The following is a 26082-nucleotide window of genomic DNA, read 5'->3' as shown; positions in this document are numbered from 1 at the left end:
TTCCCAACCACCAGCAAAGGTTCCGGCGACGGCGGAGCCCAAGAAGGAAGAAAAGGCAGCTAGGCTCACATCGGCTCACTCCATCCTCTCTCGCAGCACTCTTCTTCCACTATCTCACATTGCCTGCTAACTCTCGTCTGGATCCCAGGTTCGTCTTCGCCACCTTCTTATTTTTCTTTCTCTGTTGCTCTCTCCTCCTTTACACACACACACCTCCCACCTCTTCCGTTTTCTTTCGATCTCTGACAACAAAACTTACATGGGTTGAAGGAGGAAGACAAGGATTCAAATGCTTCCAATCTAGACTCCGACGACGAGATGGACGATGAGGAAATGAGCTAGCCTCCTACGAGGAAGGGGATAGTAATTCAGATCCGAGCTCCGACGAGGAGGGGGACATGAATTTGGATCTAGGCTCCGAATTCTCGACCCCGGTCGCCACTCCTTTGCCATCGGTCGCCGATGGTGGGATTTGATGCATGGGGAAGATGGTGAAGAAAGGAAGACACGACTGGGAAGAAAATTGGGTTTTTTTCCTTCTTTTTTTTATTTATTTTTATTTTTTATTTTAATTTTGTCTGTAATGGTGTTTAATTTTTTTTTTCTCGATGCTTTTCTTTTTTTTTTCTCCTTTTTTTTTTCATTTTTACAACAATTATTTTGTGATTTTTTTTAATTATTATAGTCCAACGTATTATCCGATCCACAAATTAATTCGATACAACACCAAACGCTCGACTAGTTTAGTTAGTATTATCCGACGTCTATTTATTCTATTTGACTGAAATTGTCAGTACAGTCTGATCTGTCAGACGAGACCTTATTATATCACATTAAATGTCATCTCTTTTTAGGCATTTAACATATTTAGAACAATTTATATAAAAGTTCACTAAACACTCAAACACTGTTTTTTTTTTGTTAAAAGAACTTTTACCAAAAAAAAGTTTATCAAACACTTAACAATTTTATTCTACAACTGTTTATTTTCATAGTACAACAGAAGCAATTTTTTAAAAAAGTACAACAATACCAAACAAACCTGAAGCCCCTTCTAGCAGTTATCTTTCTTTTGTTTTTTCAAAAGTAATCTTTAGAGTATGTGGCAAATTGAAGCTTGGTAGTTGACCAACCTCCCCATAATTAGGAAATCATCATTTAGGCTATTTCCAACCGGGCCGGTTAAAGGGTCATAGGCCAAAGGATAGTCTGTTTTGACACAAAACTCATCTCCAAAGAATGTTTGAGCCAAAAAACTTTGGGACCCACTGGGCCAAAATTTAGCCATATGGGCAATGGGTTGGGCAAGTATAGCCTGCCTGTTCAATTGGGCCTAGTTGTGCTGCTAGCTGACGTCAAGTAGTTTTTTTTTATTTTTTTTATTTTTTTAAGATGAAATTATAAAAAAAAAATTCTAATTTTTTTTCCTATAAATTCCTAAGCCATTTCTACATCATTTTCACCCTTCCATATTATCTTACCTCATTTTAATATTTAAGTTGTTAACATGCAAGTAAAATTAAAATATTTAATAATATCAAATTTAAAACAATATTTAGCGACAAGTGCACTTAAAATATGTTCGGAAACTTTATTTTAATATAGTAGCTTAATTCAATCAACCAATAAAATTAAAGAACAAACTTAAAATAATAAATTATTAAGGGAGCTAAAAATTAGCCTATTCGGTTGGAGATTGTATATAAATAAGGCCAGTCACTGTGGATTAAAATTTTTTTTTCTTGCAGAGTTATAATATGAACGGGACTAAGTATAGTTCATTCGGTTGGAGATGACTCTAACACCCTAGAGAACGAGAAAGCCAACACCACCAGTGGCTCATGCCCGTTCAAGTGGGCCAAATAACCAACCTGATAGGCCTGGGCCAAATGACCCGACTCATGACCCAAACCCATGTCTAGTCCGCGCCAAGCCCGCGCTGCTGTTGTATATGCCACCGTTTCGCTCTTTGGCAATGGCAGGAAAAACCTCTGCTATGCCTTGCTTCCTGTCACCCCACCAATTCCAATCATCAATTCTCAACTTTCTTCAACGTTTTCAGATTTGGAATCGAACCCACGTTCGATTTTCCATTTTCTTCGATCCCCACTTGAAATTTTCAGCTAAACATAGATTTCTCCGACAAATTTCAGATATCAGAGAGGGAGAGATGGGGATGAGAGTGAGAGCCATGGGGGCACTGCCGGACCTCATTCGGAGCCTCCAGAAGGAAGCCCACCCGAAACCCGCAAACCCGCAATCGCTGCCGTCGCTGAGACGCGCCTTCTCTCTCTACGATCAGATCAATCTCATCGACAACGTCCCCAGCGACCAGCTTCGGTTTCAACGGTATTGTTGCAATTATCTCTCCACTCTCTCTCTCTCTCTCTGTGAATTTTTCACAAGGAAATTACAATTTTGCCACTGTCTGTAAAGGTACACGGACACAGGGTTCACAGTGAATGGGGTGGACTATGAAGGAAGCCTACTGTGTGTTGGAAACATGTTGATGTCTTGGGCTCCCAACAAGTTCTCTCAAATCACTACTGATAGGTGTGTGTGTGTGTATGTTTACTTACTTAATCATCCTGTTAATTATTCCTAAAACCAAGGGGAGATAAAGATTAATACTTTGTTTGTTTAATGTTGTTATTAGGATTTTGATATTTTTGCTTCTTTCGGTTGAAGTCTTTGTCTAGCTTTCATTACAAACATGTATGAATGCATGCAAGTTTTAGTTTTTTTAGGACGTTAGAATGGTGGTCTGGTGACTGTGAGGCTCAAGTAACTGGCTCTTAATGGGTTTTATGATGTTGTGCAGCCTATCCATCTTTCGAACCGTGCGACCTGTACCAGGTAAAATTCAAATCGCATTTTAATCCTGTTATGTTTCACATGCACCTTGTTATAGCTTGTCCTCCAGAGATTATTTTTGTATAGGCGCTTGTAGACAAAACTTTAGAAGGCCAATTTCCTTAACCGAACTTCAACTGAACCCAGCTAATAATAATCTGCGTATCAAAAAGTATTTATTCAGTACAGAGTCATCAAGTACATTCTGATTAAGTAATTACTGACGTGCATGACTCACAAACACACATGGACATGCGCATATGATGGCGTACGCAGAAACTAGCCTTCTCATTCATTTGAGCAAATGTGAATTAGGATATAGCTGTTCGTTCTTTTTCCATTGTTCGTCGGTTTGGATCGCTTTTATGCATGCTTCTAAACAGAACCCCTGTCATCTGCCAAAACAAAACAAACACACAGATAGTCTCATTTTCAACACCTTTCTTCATATTATTGTATTGCACAAGATATGCAAGCTTCAAGAAAGCTTATGAAATGTTTATGGCAGAGTCCTCATAAATTTTGGTTTTATCAACAATCGAAGAAATAAATGCCATCTTGTGTGTGACGGGCTGGTGTACGACCCACTCTTTGAAAGTTCCCATTTAGTTGGACTATATGCTTTTCTTCTTTCTATTAGTGTATCAATTCTTGTGCTTCAGTTGCAGAAATCTAACTGTTTTTCTCTTCCTTCATATTTTGTTAATTTGTGGTTTCTCTTCAGACAATAATGTGAATTCAGTGGCAATGCTTTTTATTTTCAGTTGGAAGTTTACTTATTTCTCTTACATTAATCTGTATTTGGAATTAAACAACATGATGTTGTACATTATTCTGTGATGACAAATCTGAAGTATTAGTAACCTAACAACGACACTACAAATGCCTTTTCGTTGTGTGGAAGTGCTTTTGGCGCTATCAAATGCACTCCCAAACACATTTAATGTGGAATCAAAGTGAAGGCTGCCCTAAATCAAAGGGCGTTTTAGTCTTTTATCTCTAAGGTTCGTATTTTAATATTTAGGGCTTTAGTCTTTGGATTTCCTACTTTTATAAGGATTAAGATTCTTTCCAGTTTGATTAGGATTAGAACTAGTTTCCTATTCTATTTTGGATTAGGATTTCTTTCCTAAAATAAGTTTACTTTCCTGTGTTCATTAGGTTTAAGGCTTTATGGATATGCCTTTGTAATTCAGATTAACAAACAATGAAGAGTTTGTGAATAGAAAAGCTTTGTTGTTTAGAGATTGGAATTCTAATCCTGCGATGGGATTATTTTGGTGAGAGGAGATTCAATCGTGCCTAAAAAGGAGATTCAAATTTTATTTGGAGAGAGGAAGGTTGGCTGCCTCACTGTTTCCATCTCCATTTTGAGTATATTTGGTGTTGTAAATGGGAAGATGAAGATAATGGGATCCTGCCATCTTCGGAAACAAATTGAGAAGATGATGGGAAAACAATGTTAATGGAATAGAATATTTGAACAAATGGAATAGAATATTTAGAAACTTGAAAACAAAGGGTCTAGTTTTCGGGTCCTACCATATCTGGCGATAATGGTAATAATCTGGTGAAAGTAGAGATGCTAGCTTCTTCCTCCCTTCCTCCTTCCCTCTCACTTCACAAAATCAGAAATCAGTGACTGATCTGGGTTTCCTGAAAATTTGTGGCCCCAAAGTAAATGATGTAAAGTCTGCTTAGGTTTATCCGACCAAAATCACTGGAAACAATATCACTGGTTTTTCTCTTTATTCTGAAGTTTATGCTTCTATTGTAATTCCTCTGACCTGTACAGTTAAGTTCTGTTGTAACAGTTCTGGTTCTAACGGCCTTTGATTTTTATATTGACCTCTTCTTTTGAAATTTCAGAGATTTTGATAATTGGCTGTGGAAGGTACATTGAACCTGTAAGTCCTGAACTACAACGCTTCATCCGGTCTACTGGAATGAAACTAGAAGCCATTGACACGGTATAGTTCATTGTAGCTTCTACTTTTCTTTTTGACTTGATTTCTTTCGTGCATGTTATGTTTGCAATGGTGACATAGTGTTTGGATTTATCTGACAAATATCTGCCTATCATAGTTTTGTAAGCAAAGCTGATATCAAAACAGAATTCCTAAAAGGAGGTGATTTTCATACACATTTTTTAGCTTCTCACACACCCCTCTTTATTTCTGATCATCTGATTGAATAAATCAAGAACAACAACAACAACAACAACAACAACAAAGCCTTTTCCCACTAAGTGGGGTCGGCTATATGAATCCTAGAACGCCATTGCGCTCGGTTTTGTGTCATGTCCTCCGTTAGATCCAAGTACTCTAAGTCTTTTCTTAGAGTCTCTTCCAAAGTTTTCCTAGGTCTTCCTCTACCCCTTTGGCCCTGAACCTCTGTCCCGTAGTCACATCTTCGAACCGGAGCGTCAGTCGGCCTTCTTTGCACATGTCCAAATCATCGGAGCCGATTTTCTCTCATCTTTCCTACAATTTCGGCTACTCCTACTTTACCTCGGATATCCTCATTCCCAATCTTATCCTTTCTCGTGTGCCCACACATCCCACGAAGCATCCTCATCTCCGCTACACCCATTTTGTGTACGTGTTGATGCTTCACCGCCCAACATTCTGTGCCATACAACATCGCTGACCTTATTGCCGTCCTATAAAATTTTCCCTTGAGCTTCAGTGGCCTACGACGGTCACACAACACGCCGGATGCACTCTTACACTTCATCCATCCAGCTCGTATTCTATGGTTGAGATCTCCATCTAATTCTCCGTTCTCTTGCAAGATAGATCCTAGATAGCGAAAACGGTCGCTTTTTGTGATCTTCGCTAGATTGCTCCGGTCATTAGTGTGGATAAGTATATAAATGGATAGAGATAGGAAAGCAAACACAAGATGTACGTGGTTCACCCAGATTGGCTACGTCCACGGAATAGAAGAGTTCTCATTAATTGTGAAGGGTTTACACAAGTACATAGGTTCAAGCTCTCCTTTAGTGAGTACAAGTGAATGATTTAGTACAAATGACATTAGGAAATATTGTGGGAGAATGATCTCGTAATCACGAAACTTCTAAGTATCGGAGTGTGGTGTCGTCTTGACTTGCCTTATCTGTCTCATAGGTAGATGTGGCATCTTCTCTGGAAGTACTCTTCCTCCATCCAGGGGTGGTATCTTTAACTGGTGGAGATGCACAAGGTAATGTATCAATTTCACTTGAAGCTTACTTGTAGTCTCAGGCTTGGTCAAGCGCGATACAAACCATGTAGTAGGAGTCCCCCAAGTCGCCGAGCTAGGGGGTCTGCTGAAAGAGGTGACAGACAAGGTAAGCAATCAGAGCTCCGACTGATTGTTCACCTTCTCCCCATCTTGCAGCAGCATGAAGGATAAAGAGAAGAAAAATGAGAAGAGATGATATGAGATACTTTTGCTTTTGAAGAAGTAACTTTCCACAGGCTTATTCTTGAACTGAGCTGGAGGGTTTTCTGGTTTCCTCCAGAGTATAAGGCCGACTGAAGAATTTGAGGGTCAAAACAAGTCCATCAAATCTAGAGTACGTTCCACCCTGCTGATATGGGATACTTTTGCTTTTGACAGAGTAATGGGTGTATCGGCACGTGTGCTGTTACGCTTGTCTCCACCTGCTTCCTTGTATCCTTCGCACTTGCCCTATCTGTTCCTCAAGCAGATGCGGAATCTTCCCTGGAAACATAAGATGTTGAAGATGAGTACTCGAGAGCAATGCCAGGTAAGTAATCAGGTAAGGGGTTCCAGGCAGTCAGTTCCTGGCTGGAAGCTTGATCCAAGTGCTGACTGATTGCTCTCTTTCTCCTTGTCTTGCAGGTAAAAACAAGGCCAAAGGAAAAGACAGGGAAAAAGCATGATATGGGATACTCTTGCTTTTAACCCTGATGATATGAGATATTCTTGCTCTAGTATAGCTTGTTTGCAGAGGTATTATCGGGGGGAAAGAAAGCTGAATATTTCGAAAGGCTTCGTTGGGAGTGCCCTCTCAGATATGATGAAGGGTTGAGCATTTTTGCAGGTCTACCTGTCCGTTGGGGATGGAGGTCGACATATATAGGAGTCTCCCTAACAACAAGTAGTAATGCTATTCCTTTACCCTGCTTGGTCATAGCACGGTAGTGGGAGCTGCCAGTTTCACATGTTTTAACTCTGTCAGAGCACTTTGAAAAAGTGGTCTGTGGTATCTGGCTCTCGAGATTCGGAGAACGATGCCTCTTCGATTTTTGAGAAAGCAATCATGCTGGGGGTCTGGCTCTCGAGATTCGTAGAGCAGTGTCTCTTCGATTTTTGAGGAAGTAATCATGTTGGGAGTCTGGCTCTCGAGATTCGGAGGGCGGTGCCTCTTCGATTTTGGATCAAGCAATCCTGTTGGGAGTGTTGTCTCGAATGTGAGTAAAGGTTGGACATGTTTGCTAGTCTACCTTGCCACGAAGCACAAAGGTTGACACACAGAGACTTTCCAATTATCCAGCAATGGTACTGTTCCTTTACCCTCTCTTCGCTTTTGAGAAAGTAGTCATGTTGGGAGTCTGGCTCTCGAGATTCGGAGGACGGTGCCTCTTCGATTTTGGAGCAAGCAATCTTGTTGGGAGTGTTTTCTCGAAAGTGAGTAAAGGTTGGGCATGTTTGCTAGTCTACCTTGCCACGAAGCACAGAGGTTGACACACAGGGACTTTCCAATTATCCAGCAGTGGTACTGTTCCTTTACCCTTGTGGGTAATAATATGGTAGCTAGACCTTCAAAATTTATGTGTTTAAACTTTGTTAGTGCTGTTTCTTTGCTATTCTTTTACCTTTCTTGGTCAGAGCGATGTAGTGGGAGCTGCAAGCTTCACGTGCTTAACTTTGGCAGAGAACTTTGGCAAAGTTATCTGTGGTACCCATGAGCTATTGTTGCGTGTGGGAAGTGGGTGATTGAACAGTAAGATTCATGTGCTTTCTACTTCACCAGAAGTCTTCGACAGAATGCCCATAATTTCTGCAAAGCTGAGTGTGCGTGTGACAGGTGCTGACAAGGCTAGAAAAGTAGGTGCCTCTTCGATTTCTGAGATCGGCCCTCGTGGTCTCTGAGCAGCCCAGCTTTTGAGAAAGCGAGCGCCTCTTCGATTGATTCGGAGAACGATGCCTCATCGATTTTTGAGAAAGCAATCATGCTGGGGGTCTGGCTCTCGAAGATTCGGGGAGCAGTGTCTCTTCGATTTTTGAGAAAGTAATCACGTTGGGAGTCTGGCTCTCGAGATTCGGAGGGCGGTGCCTCTTCGATTTTGGAGCAAGCAATCTTGTTGGGAGTGTTTTCTCGAATGTGAGTAAAGGTTGGGCATGTTTGCTAGTCTACCTTGCCACGAAGCACAGAGGTTGACACACAGGGACTTTCCAATTATCCAGCAATGGTACTGTTCCTTTACCCTCTCTTCGATTTTTAAGAAAGTAGTCATGTTGGGAGTCTGGCTCTCGAGATTCGGAGGACGGTGCCTCTTCGATTTTGGAGCAAGCAATTTTATTGGGAGTGTTTTCTCGAATGTGAGTAAAGGTTGGGCATGTTTGCTAGTCTACCTTGCCACGAAGCACAGAGGTTGACACACAGGAACTTTCCAATTATCCAGCAGTGGTACTGTTCCTTTACCCTTGTGGGTAATAATATGGTAGCTAGACCTTCAAAATTTATGGGTCTAAACTTTGTTAGTGCTGTTTCTTTGCTATTCTTTTACCCTTCTTGGTCAGAGCGATGTAGTGGGAGTTGCAGGCTTCACGTGCTCAACTTTGGCAGAGAACTTTGGCAAAGTTATCTGTGGTACCCATGAGCTATTGTTGCGTGTGGGAAGTGGGTGATTGAACAGTAAGATTCATGTGTTTTCTACTTCCCCAGAAGTCTTCGACAGAATGCCCATAATTTCTGCAAAGCTGAGTGTGCGTGTGACGGGTGCTGACAAGGCTGGAAAAGTAGGTGCCTCTTCGATTTCTGAGATCGGCCCTCGTGGTCTCTGGGGAGCCCAGCTTTTGAGAAAGCGAGCGCCTCTTCGATTTCTGAGATCGGCCTTCGTGGTCTTTGAGCAGCCCAACTTTTGAGAAAGCAAACGCCTCTTCGATTTCTGAGATCAACCCTCGTGATCTCTAAGCAGCCCAGCTTTTGAGAAAGCAAACGCCTCTTCGATTTCTGAGCAGGCGCCTCTTCGATTTCCGAAGCTCCGTCGAGTGCAGATTTTTATAGAGGCTGACATTAAGTTCCAAAGCACACTTGAATCTCCACCAGTAGAAGCTTCATTCTTGCACTTCTAAGATCTTGATTTGTCCGACCTCTTCTCTCTTCAACACCTTTGAAAATGTCTGGCCCCTCCGACCGTCGTTTTGACTTGAACCTTGTTGAAGAGGCAGCCCCGCCTTCTCCAGACAACATATGGCGCCCATCCTTCGTCTCCCCTACTGGTCCTCTTACCGTTGGGGATTCCGTGATGAAGAATGATATGACCGCTGCGGTGGTGGCCAGGAACCTTCTCACTCCCAAAGATAACAGACTACTTTCCAAACGGTCTGATGAGTTAGCTGTTAAGGATTCGCTGGCTCTCAGTGTTCAGTGTGCAGGTTCTGTGTCTAATATGGCCCAACGCCTATTTGCTCGAACCCGCCAAGTTGAATCCTTGGCGGCTGAAGTGATGAGTCTCAAACAGGAGATTAGAGGGCTCAAGCATGAGAATAAACAGTTGCACCGGCTCGCACATGACTATGCTACAAACATGAAGATGAAGCTTGACCAGATGAAGGAAACTGATGGTCAGGTTTTACTTGATCATCAGAGATTTGTGGGTTTGTTCCAAAGGCATTTATTGCCTTCGTCTTCTGGGGCTGTACCGCGTAATGAAGCTCCGAATGATCAACCTCTGATGCCTCATCCTTCTAGGGTTCTGTCCAGTACTGAGGCTCCAAATGATCCCCCTCCGGTGCCTTCTCTTTCTGGGGCTCTACCGACTGCTGAGACTTCTCCTAAGCAACCTTTGTGAAGGCTCCGTCTTGTGTGTTTATTTTGACTCATGTATATGTACATATTTGTAGCTGATCGGGGATATCAATAAATAAGCTTTCCTTCATTTCAACGTATTGTGTTAAATACATCAAAGCCTTCTTCGCTAAGTTCTTTGAATTTTCTTTTGTTGAAGCTTGTATGTTGAAGCTTTCTGAGTGGAGCATGTAGATTGGGGTAGTGTTCCCTTAATTTCCCGAGTGAGGAAAACTTCTCGATTGGAGACTTGGAAAATCCAAGTCACTGAGTGGGATCGGCTATATGAATCTTAGAACGCCATTGTGCTCGATCCTGTGTCATGTCCTCCGTTAGATCCAAGTACTCTAAGTCTTTTCTTAGAGTCTCTTCCAAAGTTTTCCTAGGTCTTCCTCTACCCCTTCGGCCCTGAACCTCTGTCCCATAGTCGCATCTTCTAATCGGAGCGTCAGTAGGCCTTCTTTGCACATGTCCAAACCACCGTAACCGATTTTCTCTCATCTTTCCTTCAATTTCGGCTACTCCTACTTTACCCCGGATATCCTCATTCCTAATCTTATCCTTTCTCGTGTGCCCACACATCCAACGAAGCATCCTCATCTCCGCTACACCCATTTTGTGTACGTGTTGATGTTTCACCGCCCAACATTCTGTGCCATACAGCATCGCCGGCCTTATTGCAGTCCTATAAAATTTTCCCTTGAGCTTCAATGGCATACGGCGGTCACACAACACACCGGATGCACTCTTCCACTTCATCCATCCAGCTTGTATTCTATGGTTGAGATCTCCATCTAATTCTCCGTTCTTTTGCAAGATAGATCCTAGGTAACGAAAACGGTCGCTTTTTGGTATTTCTTGATCTCCGATCCTCACCCCTAACTCGTTTTGGCCTCCATTTGCACTGAACTTGCACTCCATATATTCTGTCTTTGATCGGCTTAGGCGAAGACCTTTAGATTCCAACACTTCTCTCCAAAGGTTAAGCTTTGCATTTACCCCTTCCTGAGTTTCATCTATCAACACTATATCGTCTGCGAAAAGCATACACCAAGGAATATCATCTTGAATATGTCCTGTTAACTCATCCATTACCAACGCAAAAAGGTAAGGACTTAAGGATGAGCCTTGATGTAATCCTACAGTTATGGGGAAGCTTTCGGTTTGTCCTTCATGAGTTCTTACGGCAGTCTTTGCTCCTTCATACATATCCTTTATAGCTTGGATATATGCTACTCGTACTCCTTTCTTCTCTAAAATCCTCCAAAGAATGTCTCTTGGGACCCTATCATACGCTTTTTCCAAATCTATAAAGACCATGTGTAAATCCTTTTTCCCATCTCTATATCTTTCCATCAATCTTCGTAAGAGATAGATTGCCTCCATGGTTGAGCGTCCTGGCATGAACCCGAATTGGTTGTCCGAAACCCGTGTCTCTTGCCTCAATCTATGCTCAATGACTCTCTCCCAGAGCTTCATTGTATGACTCATTAGCTTAATACCCCTATAGTTCATGCAATTTTGTACGTCGCCCTTGTTCTTGTAGATAGGCACCAAAGTGCTCGTTCGCCACTCATTTGGCATCTTCTTCGTTTTCAAAATCCTATTGAAAAGGTCAGTGAGCCATGTTATACCTGTCTCTCCCAAAAGTTTCCACACTTCGATTGGTATATTGTCTGGGCCTATTGCTTTTTTATGCTTCATCTTCTTCAAAGCTACAACCACTTCTTCCTTCCGGATTCGACGATAAAAAGAGTAGTTTCTACACTCTTCTGAGTTACTCAACTCCCCTAAAGAATCGCTCATTTCATGTCCTTCATTGAAAAGATTATGAAAATAACCTCTCCATCTGTCTTTAACCGCGTTCTCTGTAGCAAGAACCTTTCCATCCTCATCCTTGATGCACCTCACTTGGTTTAGGTCCCTTGTCTTCTTTTCCCTTGCTCTAGATAGTTTATAGATATCCAACTCTCCTTCTTTGGTATCTAGTCGTTTATACATATCGTCGTAAGCCGCTAACTTAGCTTCTCTGACAGCTTTTTTCGCCTCTTGCTTCGCTTTTCTATACTTTTCACCATTTTCATCGGTCCTCTCCTTGTATAAGGCTTTACAACATTCCTTCTTAGCCTTCACCTTTGTTTGTACCTCCTCATTCCACCACCAAGATTCCTTTTGGTGTGGGGCAAAGCCCTTGGACTCTCCTAATACCTCTTTTGCTACTTTTCGGATACAACTAGCCATGGAATCCCACATTTGGCTAGCTTCCCCCTCTCTATCCCACACACATTGGGTGATTACCTTCTCTTTGAAAATGACTTGTTTTTCTTCTTTTAGATTCCACCATCTAGTCCTTGGGCACTTCCAAGTCTTGTTCTTTTGTCTTACTCTTTTGATATGTACATCCATCACCAACAAGCGATGTTGATTAGCCACGCTCTCTCCTGGTATAACTTTGCAATCCTTACAAGTTATACGATCCCCTTTCCTCATTAGAAGAAAATCTATTTGTGTTTTTGACGACCCACTCTTGTAGGTGATCACATGTTCTTCTCTCTTCTTAAAGAATGTGTTGGCTAAGAAGAGATCATATGCCATTGCAAAATCCAAGATAGCTTCCCCATCCTCGTTTCTCTCCCCAAAACCATGGCCACCATGGAAACCTCCATAGTTGCCTGTCTCCCTGCCCACGTGTCCATTTAAATCTCCTCCTATAAATAACTTCTCCGTCTGAGCAATTCCTTGCACCAAGTCTCCAAGATCTTCCCAAAATTTCTCCTTCGAACTCGTATCCAACCCTACTTGAGGTGCGTACGCACTAATCACATTGATAAGTTCTTGTCCTATTACAATCTTGATTGCCATGATTCTATCTCCTACCCTCTTGACATCTACAACATCTTGTACCAAGGTCTTGTCCACGATGATGCCAACACCGTTTCTCGTTCTATTTGTGCCCGAATACCAAAGTTTAAACCCTGAGTTTTCTAGATCCTTTGCCTTACTACCAACCCACTTAGTTTCTTGTAGGCACATAATATTTATCCTTCTCCTCACCATAACTTCCACTACTTCCATAGATTTTCCCGTTAAGGTTCCTATATTCCACGTTCCTAAACGCATTTTGCTCTCTTGAACTCTACCCTTCTGTCCTAGCTTCTTCACCTTCCCCCGTCTAATAGGATCAAAGTACTTCTTTTGTGTGTCCCGGGTAAAGTTGATAGGAGCATATGCTCCCAAACAACTTTGAGTGGAGTCGTTCGAAAAGAAGTTTCTATGGCCCCCTTGCTCATTTAACACTGCATTCGGGTGCCGATGGAGATGCAGCGACCCTTGCTCACTTATCACTGTGCTCAGGCCACACAGCGCGCCACTTACGGGTGACGCCCTAGCTTTAGCGCGATTTTGTTCTGGATTCATTTTCATAAGGATTCGACGTGATCATGGAGTGCCGGCTGTCGACTACCTGACGCCCTCCCCCTCCTCCTTTATCCGGGCTTGGGATCGGCCATGTAAGACATAGGCGGAGTTTGAATAAATCAAGAACAACGGACAAAATTAAACAGGGGTATATGTGAGAGGATAAAAAAGGCATGTGTTTATCATTTCCCTTCCTAAAATACCAAGGATTCGATTTTGAAATTAAGAAAAGTTACTAACGAACAAAATGAACGTTGAGAACTGAAGAGAAGTTGTGTGATTGATTCGGCCATGTCCAACAGCCATACTGGAACTGTTATTAGCAAGAGTAGCAGTGGATCCTTAACCTTGTTGTATAGTAGAGAGCAATTAAATCAACCAAACTTGCAACATTTCCTGAACGAGAATGAACATAAATGGTATTTTTGCCACATTTCTTCTAATTTTGGCACTTCCTCTTCGGATTGGTGCCTGTATACGAATGCATTTTGTTTGTAGTACTGGAAAACCCGCAAAACTTGATAATAATGGTTGGTTCTGCTACAGAGCTAATAATATGGTCTTGTTTTGTTTCAGAAAAATGCTGTATCGACCTACAACATACTCAATGAGGAAGGGAGGATTGTGGCTGCCGCACTTTTACCATACGGGATTTCCTCATGATCTGTAGACCGACTGCAGGATGCTTGCTTTCTGCATATTTTTCCTAACAATCTCGACTACAATAACTAGCTACCTGGTCATCAGCTTATTAGTATAATCTCAACTACAATAACTGCAGGATTGCGGCTGCTGCACTTTTACCATACGGGAACTGTTATTAGCACTCCAAAAATTTCATTCTATTCTCTACAAGTGTAGTTTTCTTTCTAATTATAAAAGGTTTGGAGCGTAAAAATGAGATTTTTGGAGTGTCAATAACAATTCCTTTCATAGAAATGTATACATTGAGGGAAAAAATGAGGACCACAAGTGCCAATAACAACACTGTATTATATATATATTACACGTTAGACACAATGTTGACATTCATGAGGTTAAGTGAGACATTTTGAGTAGGGGTGGGCGATGTTTGGTTTGGTACGGTTTTGAGTGAAACCGAAACTGAATTTTTTTGCGGTTTGGTTTGGTGCGGTTTTGAAGATGTTTGGTTTGGTACGGTTTTGAGTGAAACCGAAACTGAATTTTTTTGCGGTTTGGTTTGGTGCGGTTTTGAAGCCAAAACCGAAATGAAACCAAACCGTTTGGTTTGGTTCGGTGTGGTTTCAAACAGTTTCGGTTTGATTTTTAAGAAAAAAATGTACAATTTGCAATTTAACATATTAATAAGCATTTCCCAGGAGCAATCGGAAAAAAACATTTGTTATATAAACAATTAGCATGTTGTATGCAGTTGTAATGTTAAAACATGTTTGTGCAACAAAAGGATGTCCCGTACAAGGTATAACATAATACAAATTGAATAACTTTGAATTCATTAAATGTGAGCGAAACTTTCATATTATAATATGTGATATCATGCTTCAAATGAGTGGACTTCATTATATCATTGTTCGACTCTTGATAACAAGATTAGTCTACCATTGTACATATGTGTGTGTGATGATATAAAATAACAAAGGTCCTTCAAGTTAATGAACGAAAAAAAGTGATGAATGATGATATTCTAGTGTGGTTGAGTCCATACAAAGTGCATGGATTCTAACAAACAACCAATTAAAACATGAAATTTATATATGGATATTTAATTAAATGTTTATTAATATTTGCGGTGCAGTTCGGTTTCGGTGGGGTTTTCAAAAGTCAAAACCGAAACCAAACCGTTTTCTATGTTGCGGTTCGGTTTCAAAACCAAAACCATTCCAAAATCGCAAAACCAAACCGTTCGGTGCGGTTCGATTTGGTTCGTGTTTCGGTTTCGATTTTCGGTTCTAAGTGCCCACCCTTAATTTTGAGTTTCAAGAGGCAAATTAAGAATGAAATTGAGTTTCAAGGAGTGTTAAGAGTAAATAAGCTGATTTCAAATACGACACTTCACATAACTCGAATTTTACACACGATGAGAGCATACAAACTAATAAGATAAATGTATTTGTATTGGATCAAACCACTAGATAGGAGCATCTCTAATGAAGTAGGCAAATGAGTTCTGCATTTGATGAGCCATGTAAGCAAAATCAAGCTCCGTTGTAGTAAGCAGATGAGTAGCTAAACTTTGCATGCTTTCCTTAAATATACAACATTGCCTACTTCAAGGTGTGTTGATAAATTGGACGCCGCTTATCTATTTCTATCGATCCATCTTCTCTTCCTTCCGCATCCCTTTTTTTCGAGATATCTTTCAGTGTGCCTAGAACACAAGTACATACGGCATATGTCATTATACAATACGTCGGAACTTTTTTCAATTAATTGTATTATGAAATTTGATGTATTCGATCGTGTTCCCAATATATTGAAAAATCTCTCTTGTTTCTCCTCAAGGTAAGAATTTGTTCTGGCCCTTCTGGGCATCGTTCGTTGCATCTAGTTTGTTCTGGGGAGTCTTGTTCTATTTAAACTGGATCATTGGGAACCTCACGCATAAGCTAGGGTTAAAGGCCTTGCAAGCAACCCTAGCATCATATCATGATTTTTAATAATATTTATTTTTGTTAGCATCCTTCTAACTTTTGGAAGAAAACTGCTTTGAATATGATCATGTGTTTCTTCTATGTTTTCAGATTTTGCTAGCCAAGACCTATACAAAAAAAAAAAAAAAAAAAAATCAAACAGTTATCAATTTAAACTGAATGAAAATATAATATATTGAGGCATCAACAAAGTGGCACGGTAGTTGCCAAAATTTGGAGAAAAGAATTATGTGAGCTATCATATAGGTGAAAAATGTGGGGAAAGATAACAATGACAAAAAAGATAAAAAAAATATCGAACATGAATGAAAATAATAAAATAAATTTTTGCCTACTTGGTTTGCTTATTAGATTAGAGTGACACATTTTTTTTCATTCGGTAATTCAGTAGGAGAAATGTTAAGGAGATTCTTTTAAAAGTGAGATTCTCTGTTTTCTCATATTTTTTACACAATGTTTTATAATGCTGACACGAGAATTGATATTAAACTGTGAAATGACAGAGAGTCTATAGAGAGTCACAATTTAAAAAGTCTCATTAACATGATCAATGCTATCCTTACTATATATTTGTATCATATTTCTAATGAAGGTAAGATTCACCAATACACATGAGCTCATTTCTATTAGAGAAATAATACAAATATATTGTAAGAGACATTTTTTTCCTAATATTTCTTAATTAAGTAAGCAATTTGCCGCATCAACCCTTTTAAAAATAATTACTCTTTTACCTATTGTATTTGCCTACTCCATTCACAGTAGAAAATATCGATAATATCGGCGAAATATCGCCGATATTATCGTTTTTTTGGGACCCCGATATTTTAGTAACTATCCAACTTGTTTTCGGCAGAATATCGCGATATTATCGATAATATCGATAATATCGCGATATTTTCGAAACTATCGCGATATTTGGTATGGACTCATCGGAGAACACGGCCGGAGCAAATAATCTGAAACCCTAAATCCCCAAATGCTAAATCAAAGCAAATGAACTGAATCTACAATACAGGATTCCGAGAAGAACGATTTCAGTACAAAAATCAACATGTTTACAAGCCGAGAAGAACGATTTCAGTACAAAATTCAAAGCAAATGAACCGATTCCCTAAATCCCCAAATTCGGATTCAAAGCAACTGAACTGAATCCCTAATTCTTAAATCCCTAAAATCTATTTCAGTACAAAAATCAAGCAACATGCAGATAAATCGCAATCTGTACAAAAATAGAAACCCTAATTCCTAAATCCCTAAAATCAATTTCAGTACAACAAAGGTGCAACATGCAGAAAAATTGAAATCTGTACAAAAATTTAAAGTAATAGAGGGGAAGAAGAGAAGTAGGAGCCTGGAACATCGTCTTCCTCACGAATCCAAGACGGCTGGGACAAGTTCGTGCTCCTCAGTGGTGTCGACGGCTTGGACTACGGAGACAGAGGGAGACACGGAGACACGGAGACACGGACGGTTATGGAGTGGTGTCGACGGCTGGGTTTAGGTCGGGTGAGATGGGAGGAGCAGAGGGAGACAGGGAGACACGGAGACACGGACGAGGAGGATCGAGATTCGAGAGATGATGTCTCTGTGTGTGTGTGGAAGAACTGGAGAAGGGGGAAGGGAGGGAGAAGACTGAGAACTTCTCGGTGAGAATGAAGGCTCAGACCGACCTTAGAGAGAGAAGAGAGAAGAGAGAGACTGAGAGGATTCGAGAATATGGTAGTGGAGTGGGAAATGAAAGATCGAGAGAGAGACCTCCGTGTGTGGTGTACGTGTGTGGTGTGCGTGTGTGGTGTGGTGGGGGGGGTCTCGAAGTGTGTGTGTGGTGGAGTGTGAGTTCTTCAGTCTTTTTGACTGTCTGAGTGATGATGTCTAAGAAAAAAAAGCATCCAATGCTCCAAATTATTCAAAACCAAATCATTCCAAACCTATGTCTACCTCTCTGATCCAATGATCCAAAGAACTTTTTGCAATTTCAGAACATGCACAACAAATACTACTGCTTTAATAATGAAAGCGTGTGACAGTCTTTCACATGCAAAACAGTGTCAATGTCTGTTATATACTTACATTCTTTCATCATCAGAGGCATTCACCGAATTTTAACTTACATTCTTCTTCCCATACCATTTTCAAAACCATTCCAGATCCTTTCCAAAGCCAAGCAACACAAAGGCTTCCATATTTAAGGTAAGTTTACAAACTTAAATTTATATTATTGTAATTTATACAAAAACAAATAAATTTGTGTGCACTCGTATGTTAATTTTTTTAAGTAATTACTTGCATGTTAATTATGTTAATTTTTGTAAGTAATTAAGTAATGTTAATATTAATTGTTTTAAGTAATTAAGTAATGTTGTATAATTATTCCCTAGGATAATTTTAATATGTTTAATGTTATTTATTATTTTATTTTCCTTACCATTTTCAAAGTCATTCCAGATCCATTCCAAAGCTTGAACACAAAGGCTTCAATATTTAAGGTAAGTTTACAAACTTAAATTTATATTATTGTAATTTATACAACAACAAATAAATTTGTGTGGACTCGTATGTGAATCTTTTTAAGTAATTAATACTTGCATGTTAATTTTTGTAAGCAATTAAGTAATGTTAATATTAATTGTTTTAAGTAATTAAGTAATGTTGTATAATTATTCCCTAGGATAATTTTAATATGTTTAATATTATTTATTATTTTATTTCTCTTACCATCTTCATTATCAAATTGGATTATTATTCATTAATATTAGGTTTTTTTATTATCAAATTGGATTATTATTCTTTAATATTAGATTTTTTTATTATCAAATTGGATTATTATTCTTTTATATTAGGTTTTATTATTATCAAATTGGATTATTATTCTTTTATATTAGGAATGTTTTTTATCAAATTGGTGGATTATTCATTAAATTTGATTATTATCAAAATGGATTATTATTCATCACCATGTTTTATATTAGGATAATTTTTTTATCAAATTGGTGGATTATTCATTAAATTGGATTATTATCAAATTGGATTATTATTCATCACCATGTTTTATATTAGGATAATTTTTTTATCAAATTGGTGGATTATTCATTAAATTGGATTATTATTATCAAATTGGATTATTATTCATCACCATGTTTTAATTTAGGATAATTTTTTTTATCAAATTGGTGGATTATTCATTAAATTGGATTATTATCAAATTGGATTATTATTCATCACCATGTTTTAATTTAGGATAATTTTTTTTATCAAATTGGTGGATTATTCATTAAATTGGATTATTATCAAATTGGATTATTATTATCAAATTGGATTATTATTCATCACCATGTTTTATATTAGGATTTTTTTTTATCAAATTAGATTATTATTCATTAAATTGAATTATTATCAAATTGGATTATTATTCATTAGTATTAGGTTTTATTATTCCATATTATTTGTATAATTACTTAACTTTTTACAATCATTTTCTTTACTTTGTATTTAATTCTTCTGTAGAATAACTTTATTATTTAGGTTCTCTTATTTTTATCAAAAAATAATTGTCTAATTTTAATGAAAAATAAATATAGGTACATTTAAGATGTCAAGTAAACGTGATCCAGCTTGGGAACATGGAGACCCAATAGACGGAAACAAACATGGCACAATTTGCAAATATTGTGGTCGGGTAATGAAGAGTGGCGGAGTGACACGACTGAAGTATCATCTTAGTGGATTAGATCCATCAAAAAATGTCCAACGATGCGATAATGTCCCCCCAGAAGTGAAGGCATTCATCAGCACATTATTAAAAAATAAAAAACAGCAGAAGGAAAAGATGACACAAGGAATGGAAAATATTCGAGCTGAGCTACGGGGAGAAGTCTATGGCCAAGCGGTTGACAGTGATGATGATGACGATGAGGACGAATGTGATGATGACATGGGACCTGAAGAACGACGCAGTTTGAAACAAGCATTACGTGCCTCCAAACAGTCAGCATGGGAAATAGAACACCTTCATAAAATTCCTAATAGGGGACAAGGTTCCGGGACAAGTGGTGGTGCACAAATGAGACGGTGAGGCAGTCTTAGAGAATCACAACCAACACCACCAATAGCCCCAAGTTTATATAAGTCATCCAACGCACGTCAAAAGAGTGTTTGGAGTTATTTCAAGGGAGGTAATGTGAAGGAGGGAATGAGGCGTCTAATTAGCAAGTTCTTTATCTATGAAAATGTCCCTGCTGCGAAGGCTTCATCACATCATTTAAAAAATATGGTAGTGGGATGTCAACATGCCGGTGTTGGAGTACAACCTCCCACTCCCTATGAGATAAGAAACAAATATTTGGATATGGAGTATAAAGACATTGGTGAGTATGTTAACAAGTTGAGGTCAAAGTGGGAAACTAATGGTTGCACAATCATGTGTGACGGATGGACCGGCCCGACCAGATTATCTATCATCAACTTCATGGTATATTCCAAGGGCAAGACAATTTTTTTGAAGTCTGTTGATACTTCAGACCATATAAAGAATTACAAATATATTTACAAATTATTGAGGGATGTAATCATGGAGGTGGGAGAGCATAATGTTGTCCAAGTCGTGACCGACAACGGTTCTGCATTTGTCAAAGCTGGAAAAAAGTTAATGAAGCATCATAATGTGTTTTGGACATCATGTGCAGCACATTGTATTGATCTTATGTTTGAGGCAATGGGGAAGAGAGAGAATGTTGCTACTGTGGTCAAAAGAGCTAGAACGATCACTAATTATATTTACAATCACGGTTGGTTGTTGGCAAAGATGCGTGAATTTTGCAGAGGAGAAATTATTCGTCCAGCTACCACTCGATTCGCCACCAACTATATTGCATTAAACAGCCTACTCAAGAAGAAAGCAGGGTTGAAGCAACTATTCACCAGTGATGATTGGGCCAACCACAATTTTAGCCGCTCAAATACAGGTCGTTTGGTGGAAAGTATAGTGCTTGATCATGCTTTTTGGAGTCAAACAGAACATGTGTGTCAAGTGTTTGAACCTCTTTACAAAGTTTTACGGATCGTTGACACAGAAGTGTATCCTACTATGGGGGCTGTATATGAGTTGATGCGTGTAGTGAAGGATGAATTGGAAAGAAAACATGGTGCAAGGTGGGTCGTAAAAATAATTGAAGACCGATGGTATAAAACATTATACCACGATTTGCATGCAGCAGGTATAAATTATGTCATAATTTGCAATTCATTTCTTTAGTTGCATAAGTATTATTTATCTTATTAGAGTATGTGTTTCTTTGAACAACATATTATTTGAATCCCCGATACCAATACAGACCCGGTGTTGGAGATGATGGTACCCTTATACGTGCTGTACATAATGTATACTCTAAATTAGACCCTGCATCACCAGCAGTTGGCCAATTTGGAAATGAGGTACACAATTACTTAAATTATAATAATTACTTTGTTGGATTAAACTAACACAATTTATTGTATTCAACTAACATGGTTTAAAGATGCAAGAAGAACATTTGGAGAACCAACATCAGTTGCTGCTCGAACAAATATGTCTCCTAGTGAGTATAAACATATTTCACTATAAGTTTATAATAGAATTTGTTGGAGTTATTAGGCTTATCAACATTATTTTTCATTGTAGCTGAATGGTGGATCATGTATGGGACCGATGCACCAACAGTGAGAAAGTTAGCAATAAAAGTATTATCACAAACAGCTTCCTCATCAGCTTGTGAAAGAAATTGGAGCACATTTGCACTCATCCATACAAAGCAAAGAAATAAGTTGGCTCATAGTAGCTTGGAAAAATTAGTTTATTGCTACTACAACATGAAGCTTCAAATTCGAGATAAGGAAGCAGAAATCGATCATGTCGACCGTGGTGACCCACTAGATGTGTTTGATATTGTTGGTGAAGATGATGATACGGAGGGTAACCAACTTTTTCAATGGATTAGACCTCTTCATTTAGATGATGATGAAGGCAACCCAGCACCCAGAGTTGCTGAAGAAGCACGTAATGAAGGGATAAATGTAGAAAGAGTATTAGAGGAGGAGGTGGGATCTAACAGCGCTGACTCTTTCGAAGAACTTTTGCACCCAAGGCCAAGCAACACTGGAATTCCACCTTTTTCCAATCCTACACAACCACAACATCGTGCTGATACTAATGATAGCTCTAGTACAAGATCATGAGACTCACCTACCACCGGAGGTGGGAATGATGAAGGACATAGTGGAGCTGGAGGTAGTGGAGCTGGAGGTAGTGGTGGTGGATATGGAAACTATTATGGACCACCACCTCCCGGATATATGAGCCCCTTCACTGGTGAGGCAAACTTCACGCATGCAACACAAGATGATGACCATGGCAGTAGGCGGGCAGGACCAGGAATTGGTGCCATAGGGAAGGACTATACTCGCAGAGAAAGAGGCAAAAGGATTTTGTCAAGTCAAGAAGATGACTCGTTATCTAGAACTTCAGACTCTTTTGGATTGGGAAGTAGTAACTATGGTTATACTTATAACCAACCATTTCCCTACCCTTCACATCCCATTCCTGTTGGGATGGAATCGAGCGACTCATGGAATCAATCCCAGCCTCAATCTTCAAATGATTTTTCTTATGGACAACCTCAACCAATCTCGGATCCATATGGGTGGCATATTAACAATTACATGCAAAACTATTTTGGGGATTTATCATTTGATAACTACTCTTCACAATACACTCATTCTACACATAGAGATGATGAAGATAGTGACAAATTTGAACCTCATAGGAACTCTATGTGGTACTAAAGTGTAAAATATTGTACTAATTCATTATATATAAATGATTATGGTGTGTTTAGACTTCTTTCATTAATTACTACATATTTTCTACACTCATAATGTTTGTCAGATCGCTATATAATCAACTTGATAATGTTAAATCCATCATGCAATGCATTTCCTTCCAATTTGTTGTGATAAACTAATAGATAATTGACTAAATAAACATCCTACAAAGTTTCAATACAAATTTCCAAGTTTTTCTTACAATTTCCGTGGTTTCCATGTAATTTTTATCGATATCGATATTTTACTGATATTTCCATCGATATTTCCGTGTTTTCAAACTACCGATATTTCCGATATCACCGATATTTTCTTCCTTGACTCCATTAGAGATTTGAGATAATTTAATAATTTACATTGGAGATAAAAAGGAACAAAAATTAGAAACCACATGTACTTTTTTTACCTTCCCAAAGACAAAAAGCAGAAATGAAGACATAATTTGACGGGAAAGTTTAGAATATTGAGAACAAATCATATGCCGCCACGTAAAAGGTGATGTTTACTACACTCCCACCGGTGCTCTGCTGCTCATCTTCTTAAACAAATGGACTTGCTGCTCATCACTTGATCTGTATTTGCTTCAATGAACAAAGAAGAAGTGTCTCGCATGGTAAGCTCTCTCTTCATCAAAACATAATTTTTTCCATCCATTCGTATTTTTTTCTTTTTACATGCTACATTTTTATTGTTTTTTTATTATTATTTTTAATTTGTCAGATCATTGATTAATCATAATTAATCATGTCCCTTGATGCTCTTTGGCTAATGCTATTTAGTATTTACAATGGGAAGAAATTAAATTCATAAACTCTGAAAAATGTTAATGATTTTCCTACAATTCTTGTTTTAATTGACTTATAGAAAGCTTGCATGCACCATTCTTATTTTTCAAATAAAATTAAAACTAAAAGAAGGAAGAAAATTCTGTTTCTCTGAAGGCCTTTAATTATTTATTTATTTGATGTTCAATTAGTTTTCTTCTTTTGTGTTATTACAAGATCAACAGTTTTTGTATCGAAAAAAAGGCATATACTTTTGAAGAGCTTTCTGAATATGATAATATGGTTTTGTGGGGGAAATGCTTGGATCGGTCGTGTCCATTCATGCTTGCAAGTCCCACAAAACATGGACGATCCTGTGCATGACAGATCCTAGCACCCTCTAAGATTTAGTGCATGTGTAGTCGCAGTTTGACTAAATAATATCCCTTCAGTTTCTGTGCTTTGATCAGCAATGCTTGGTATTCTCCTATGAATGGAATGGCTTTTGTTACGTTGAACATCCCGAATATAGTGTGATAATTGTAGTTTGTTTAGCTAATTACTGATCACGGTGTTCAAATCAAAGCGTGAAGGCACAGATCCTTCATCTGAGAATGCGGAGGGGCACCCTGAAGGTTTGCAGTTGGAGATAATGAATCAGAACCATGAAAATCCAGAGCCTCTGATGGAGAAAACAACCAAAACTTGTTCAAGGAAGAAAACAAAGTACAATTGTACTGTTGTTAGGCGATCCTTGCGTTTCCAAAATGGTATTCTGCCTGCTGGAAACGAGAATACAGAACTTGTGCTTGAAGATACAACCGCTGGCGAAAGTGGAAGTGCAGAAGAACAACCTGCCCATAAAATGCACGGGTCAACCTCAGGCGACAAAAGCTTGGAAGAAAAAGTTGACTATATTATGCAACTTTTGGAAGCGAGGAACTCAAAGGTAATCAATCTATTCACAGTTCACCCCTCCATGGAGATAATTAGCATTTTTGTGTTTAGTTATATCTATTTAGCTGTATTACTTCATTGTAGCCCTTTTAGTTCTCTTATCGGTGTTGCAAAATTAGGCACGGGGTAAACACTCATCCTTCTGTGAAAGCCCAGAGTCGATGTACAAAAGCTCATATGCAGATTCCCAAAAGGTTATTCTCATAAATATATTTACTATCTTCCTTTTGTTTGTGGAATCTGCAACGATTATATCCTTTCCTTTTATTTGCAGATTGAGGCTTTAGCAAACGAAAACCATAAGCTGTCAATGAAGTTGGAAATTGCTCTTGCCAAACTTGAGGCAGTACGTCAATTATTTTTGCGACGTTGACTTATATCAATGAGAATACGTTTGCTATGTTCTTTGCATTTTTGGCTTGAGAAGTGGAGTGATCTGACATATTGCATGCTTTGGTTGGTTGTAGTACGAGAGCAGGACTCATGCATTTTCTGAAATGGCGGAGAAACTGAAGGATGTGATTGTAGTTTCAAATTTGTCAAAAGTTACAGAAACTGCAGTTAATCTGTCATCTCAGACGGCACATGGAGCTCTTGTGCCACAGGAGGAGTTTCTTTCGCATTTCCTTAACCGGAAAAGGCCGAATGCTCAGTCACCCAAAGCTGCAGCAAAGAGAAAGAAACAAGAGAAGAAAGCAAATCGAAGGTACTGTTGAAGTTCACCAGTTAATCTGAACTAGTTTTGCCAGTCTTTTGTATAAAGGGGAAACATGTTGGAAATTGGAACTTCGCTTTATTATGTTAGACTTATGTGTATGTTTAGCTTCTGCATAACAGACTTCAATGTCAATGTGTGTTCTGTTGATTCGTAGCCTGACTATGTAAAATGTTTAGATATTCCTCATGTAATCACATATTGTTTCGTAGTTTCTCCAGCGATCGCTATTGTATGATTCTCGATGCTAAGTATGCAACAAAAGAAGCAATTTATCTGTGATTTGGTAGAAGTCGGCAACACATGAGGCAATTTTCCTCTCCTTCCTAATAATATATCTCCTTTTTCTTCAACCTATTCTGCAAGCTGGACTTTGTTGATTTAATTTAGACCTTCATTGTATGCTGGCATTCTTACTATAATCTGTCGAGTATTGCTAGATGTTGAGTATCCTGTGTTTTCTTCTACACGCTGAGAGTCCTACTGAAGTTTGCCAGTTACTCGGCGTTCATCATGTTGGTTTGAAGCAGACCGTGGTTTTATGTAACGTTTAGATGTTCCTGAGATCACCTATATTTAGTAATTCCATACGTTGTTAGTAGCTAGATTTCTTCTACTAAGTTGTCACTCATCAAACTGAATATATTATGTGATAAACAAAAGCTGTTACAAGTTAATCCAATCCGGAATGAAACTCATTGCGAAACCAGCATTCGGTGTTGTAAATTTGCTTTCATGAGTTCCTGAATTTAGGGTTCAAACTGTGGGTTGGTGGACCTGAATGATGATGGATTTCTTTAGGCGCCTGTGGAAAATGTGGGTGAAATTCAAATAGTGACACAAATTATAAAACAAAGT

At 38.8% G+C, this 26082-nt stretch overlaps 2 protein-coding genes across 2 annotated transcripts; both read left to right on the top strand.

Moving 5' to 3' along the window:
- Positions 1–1780: 1780 nt before the first annotated feature.
- Positions 1781–14236, top strand: LOC103438909 (uncharacterized). The gene is made up of 5 exons (XM_008377450.4): positions 1781–2349; positions 2437–2553; positions 2822–2856; positions 4723–4823; positions 13874–14236. Exons 1-5 carry the CDS (start codon positions 1952–1954, stop codon positions 13958–13960), a joined length of 738 nt encoding a protein of 245 aa, XP_008375672.3. The 5' UTR covers positions 1781–1951; the 3' UTR covers positions 13961–14236.
- An 8999-nt stretch (positions 14237–23235) lies between these two features.
- On the top strand, positions 23236–25506 carry LOC103438906 (uncharacterized). The gene is made up of 5 exons (XM_008377446.4): positions 23236–23401; positions 24139–24501; positions 24629–24703; positions 24784–24855; positions 24977–25506. Exons 1-5 carry the CDS (start codon positions 23375–23377, stop codon positions 25223–25225), a joined length of 786 nt encoding a protein of 261 aa, XP_008375668.3. The 5' UTR covers positions 23236–23374; the 3' UTR covers positions 25226–25506.
- The last annotated feature ends 576 nt before the right edge of the window (positions 25507–26082 follow it).

The sequence above is a fragment of the Malus domestica genome, chromosome 07 (genome assembly GCF_042453785.1).
Source record: "Malus domestica chromosome 07, GDT2T_hap1".
Classification (NCBI taxonomy): domain Eukaryota; kingdom Viridiplantae; phylum Streptophyta; class Magnoliopsida; order Rosales; family Rosaceae; genus Malus; species Malus domestica.
This window is presented reverse-complemented; position numbering and strand designations above follow the sequence as displayed.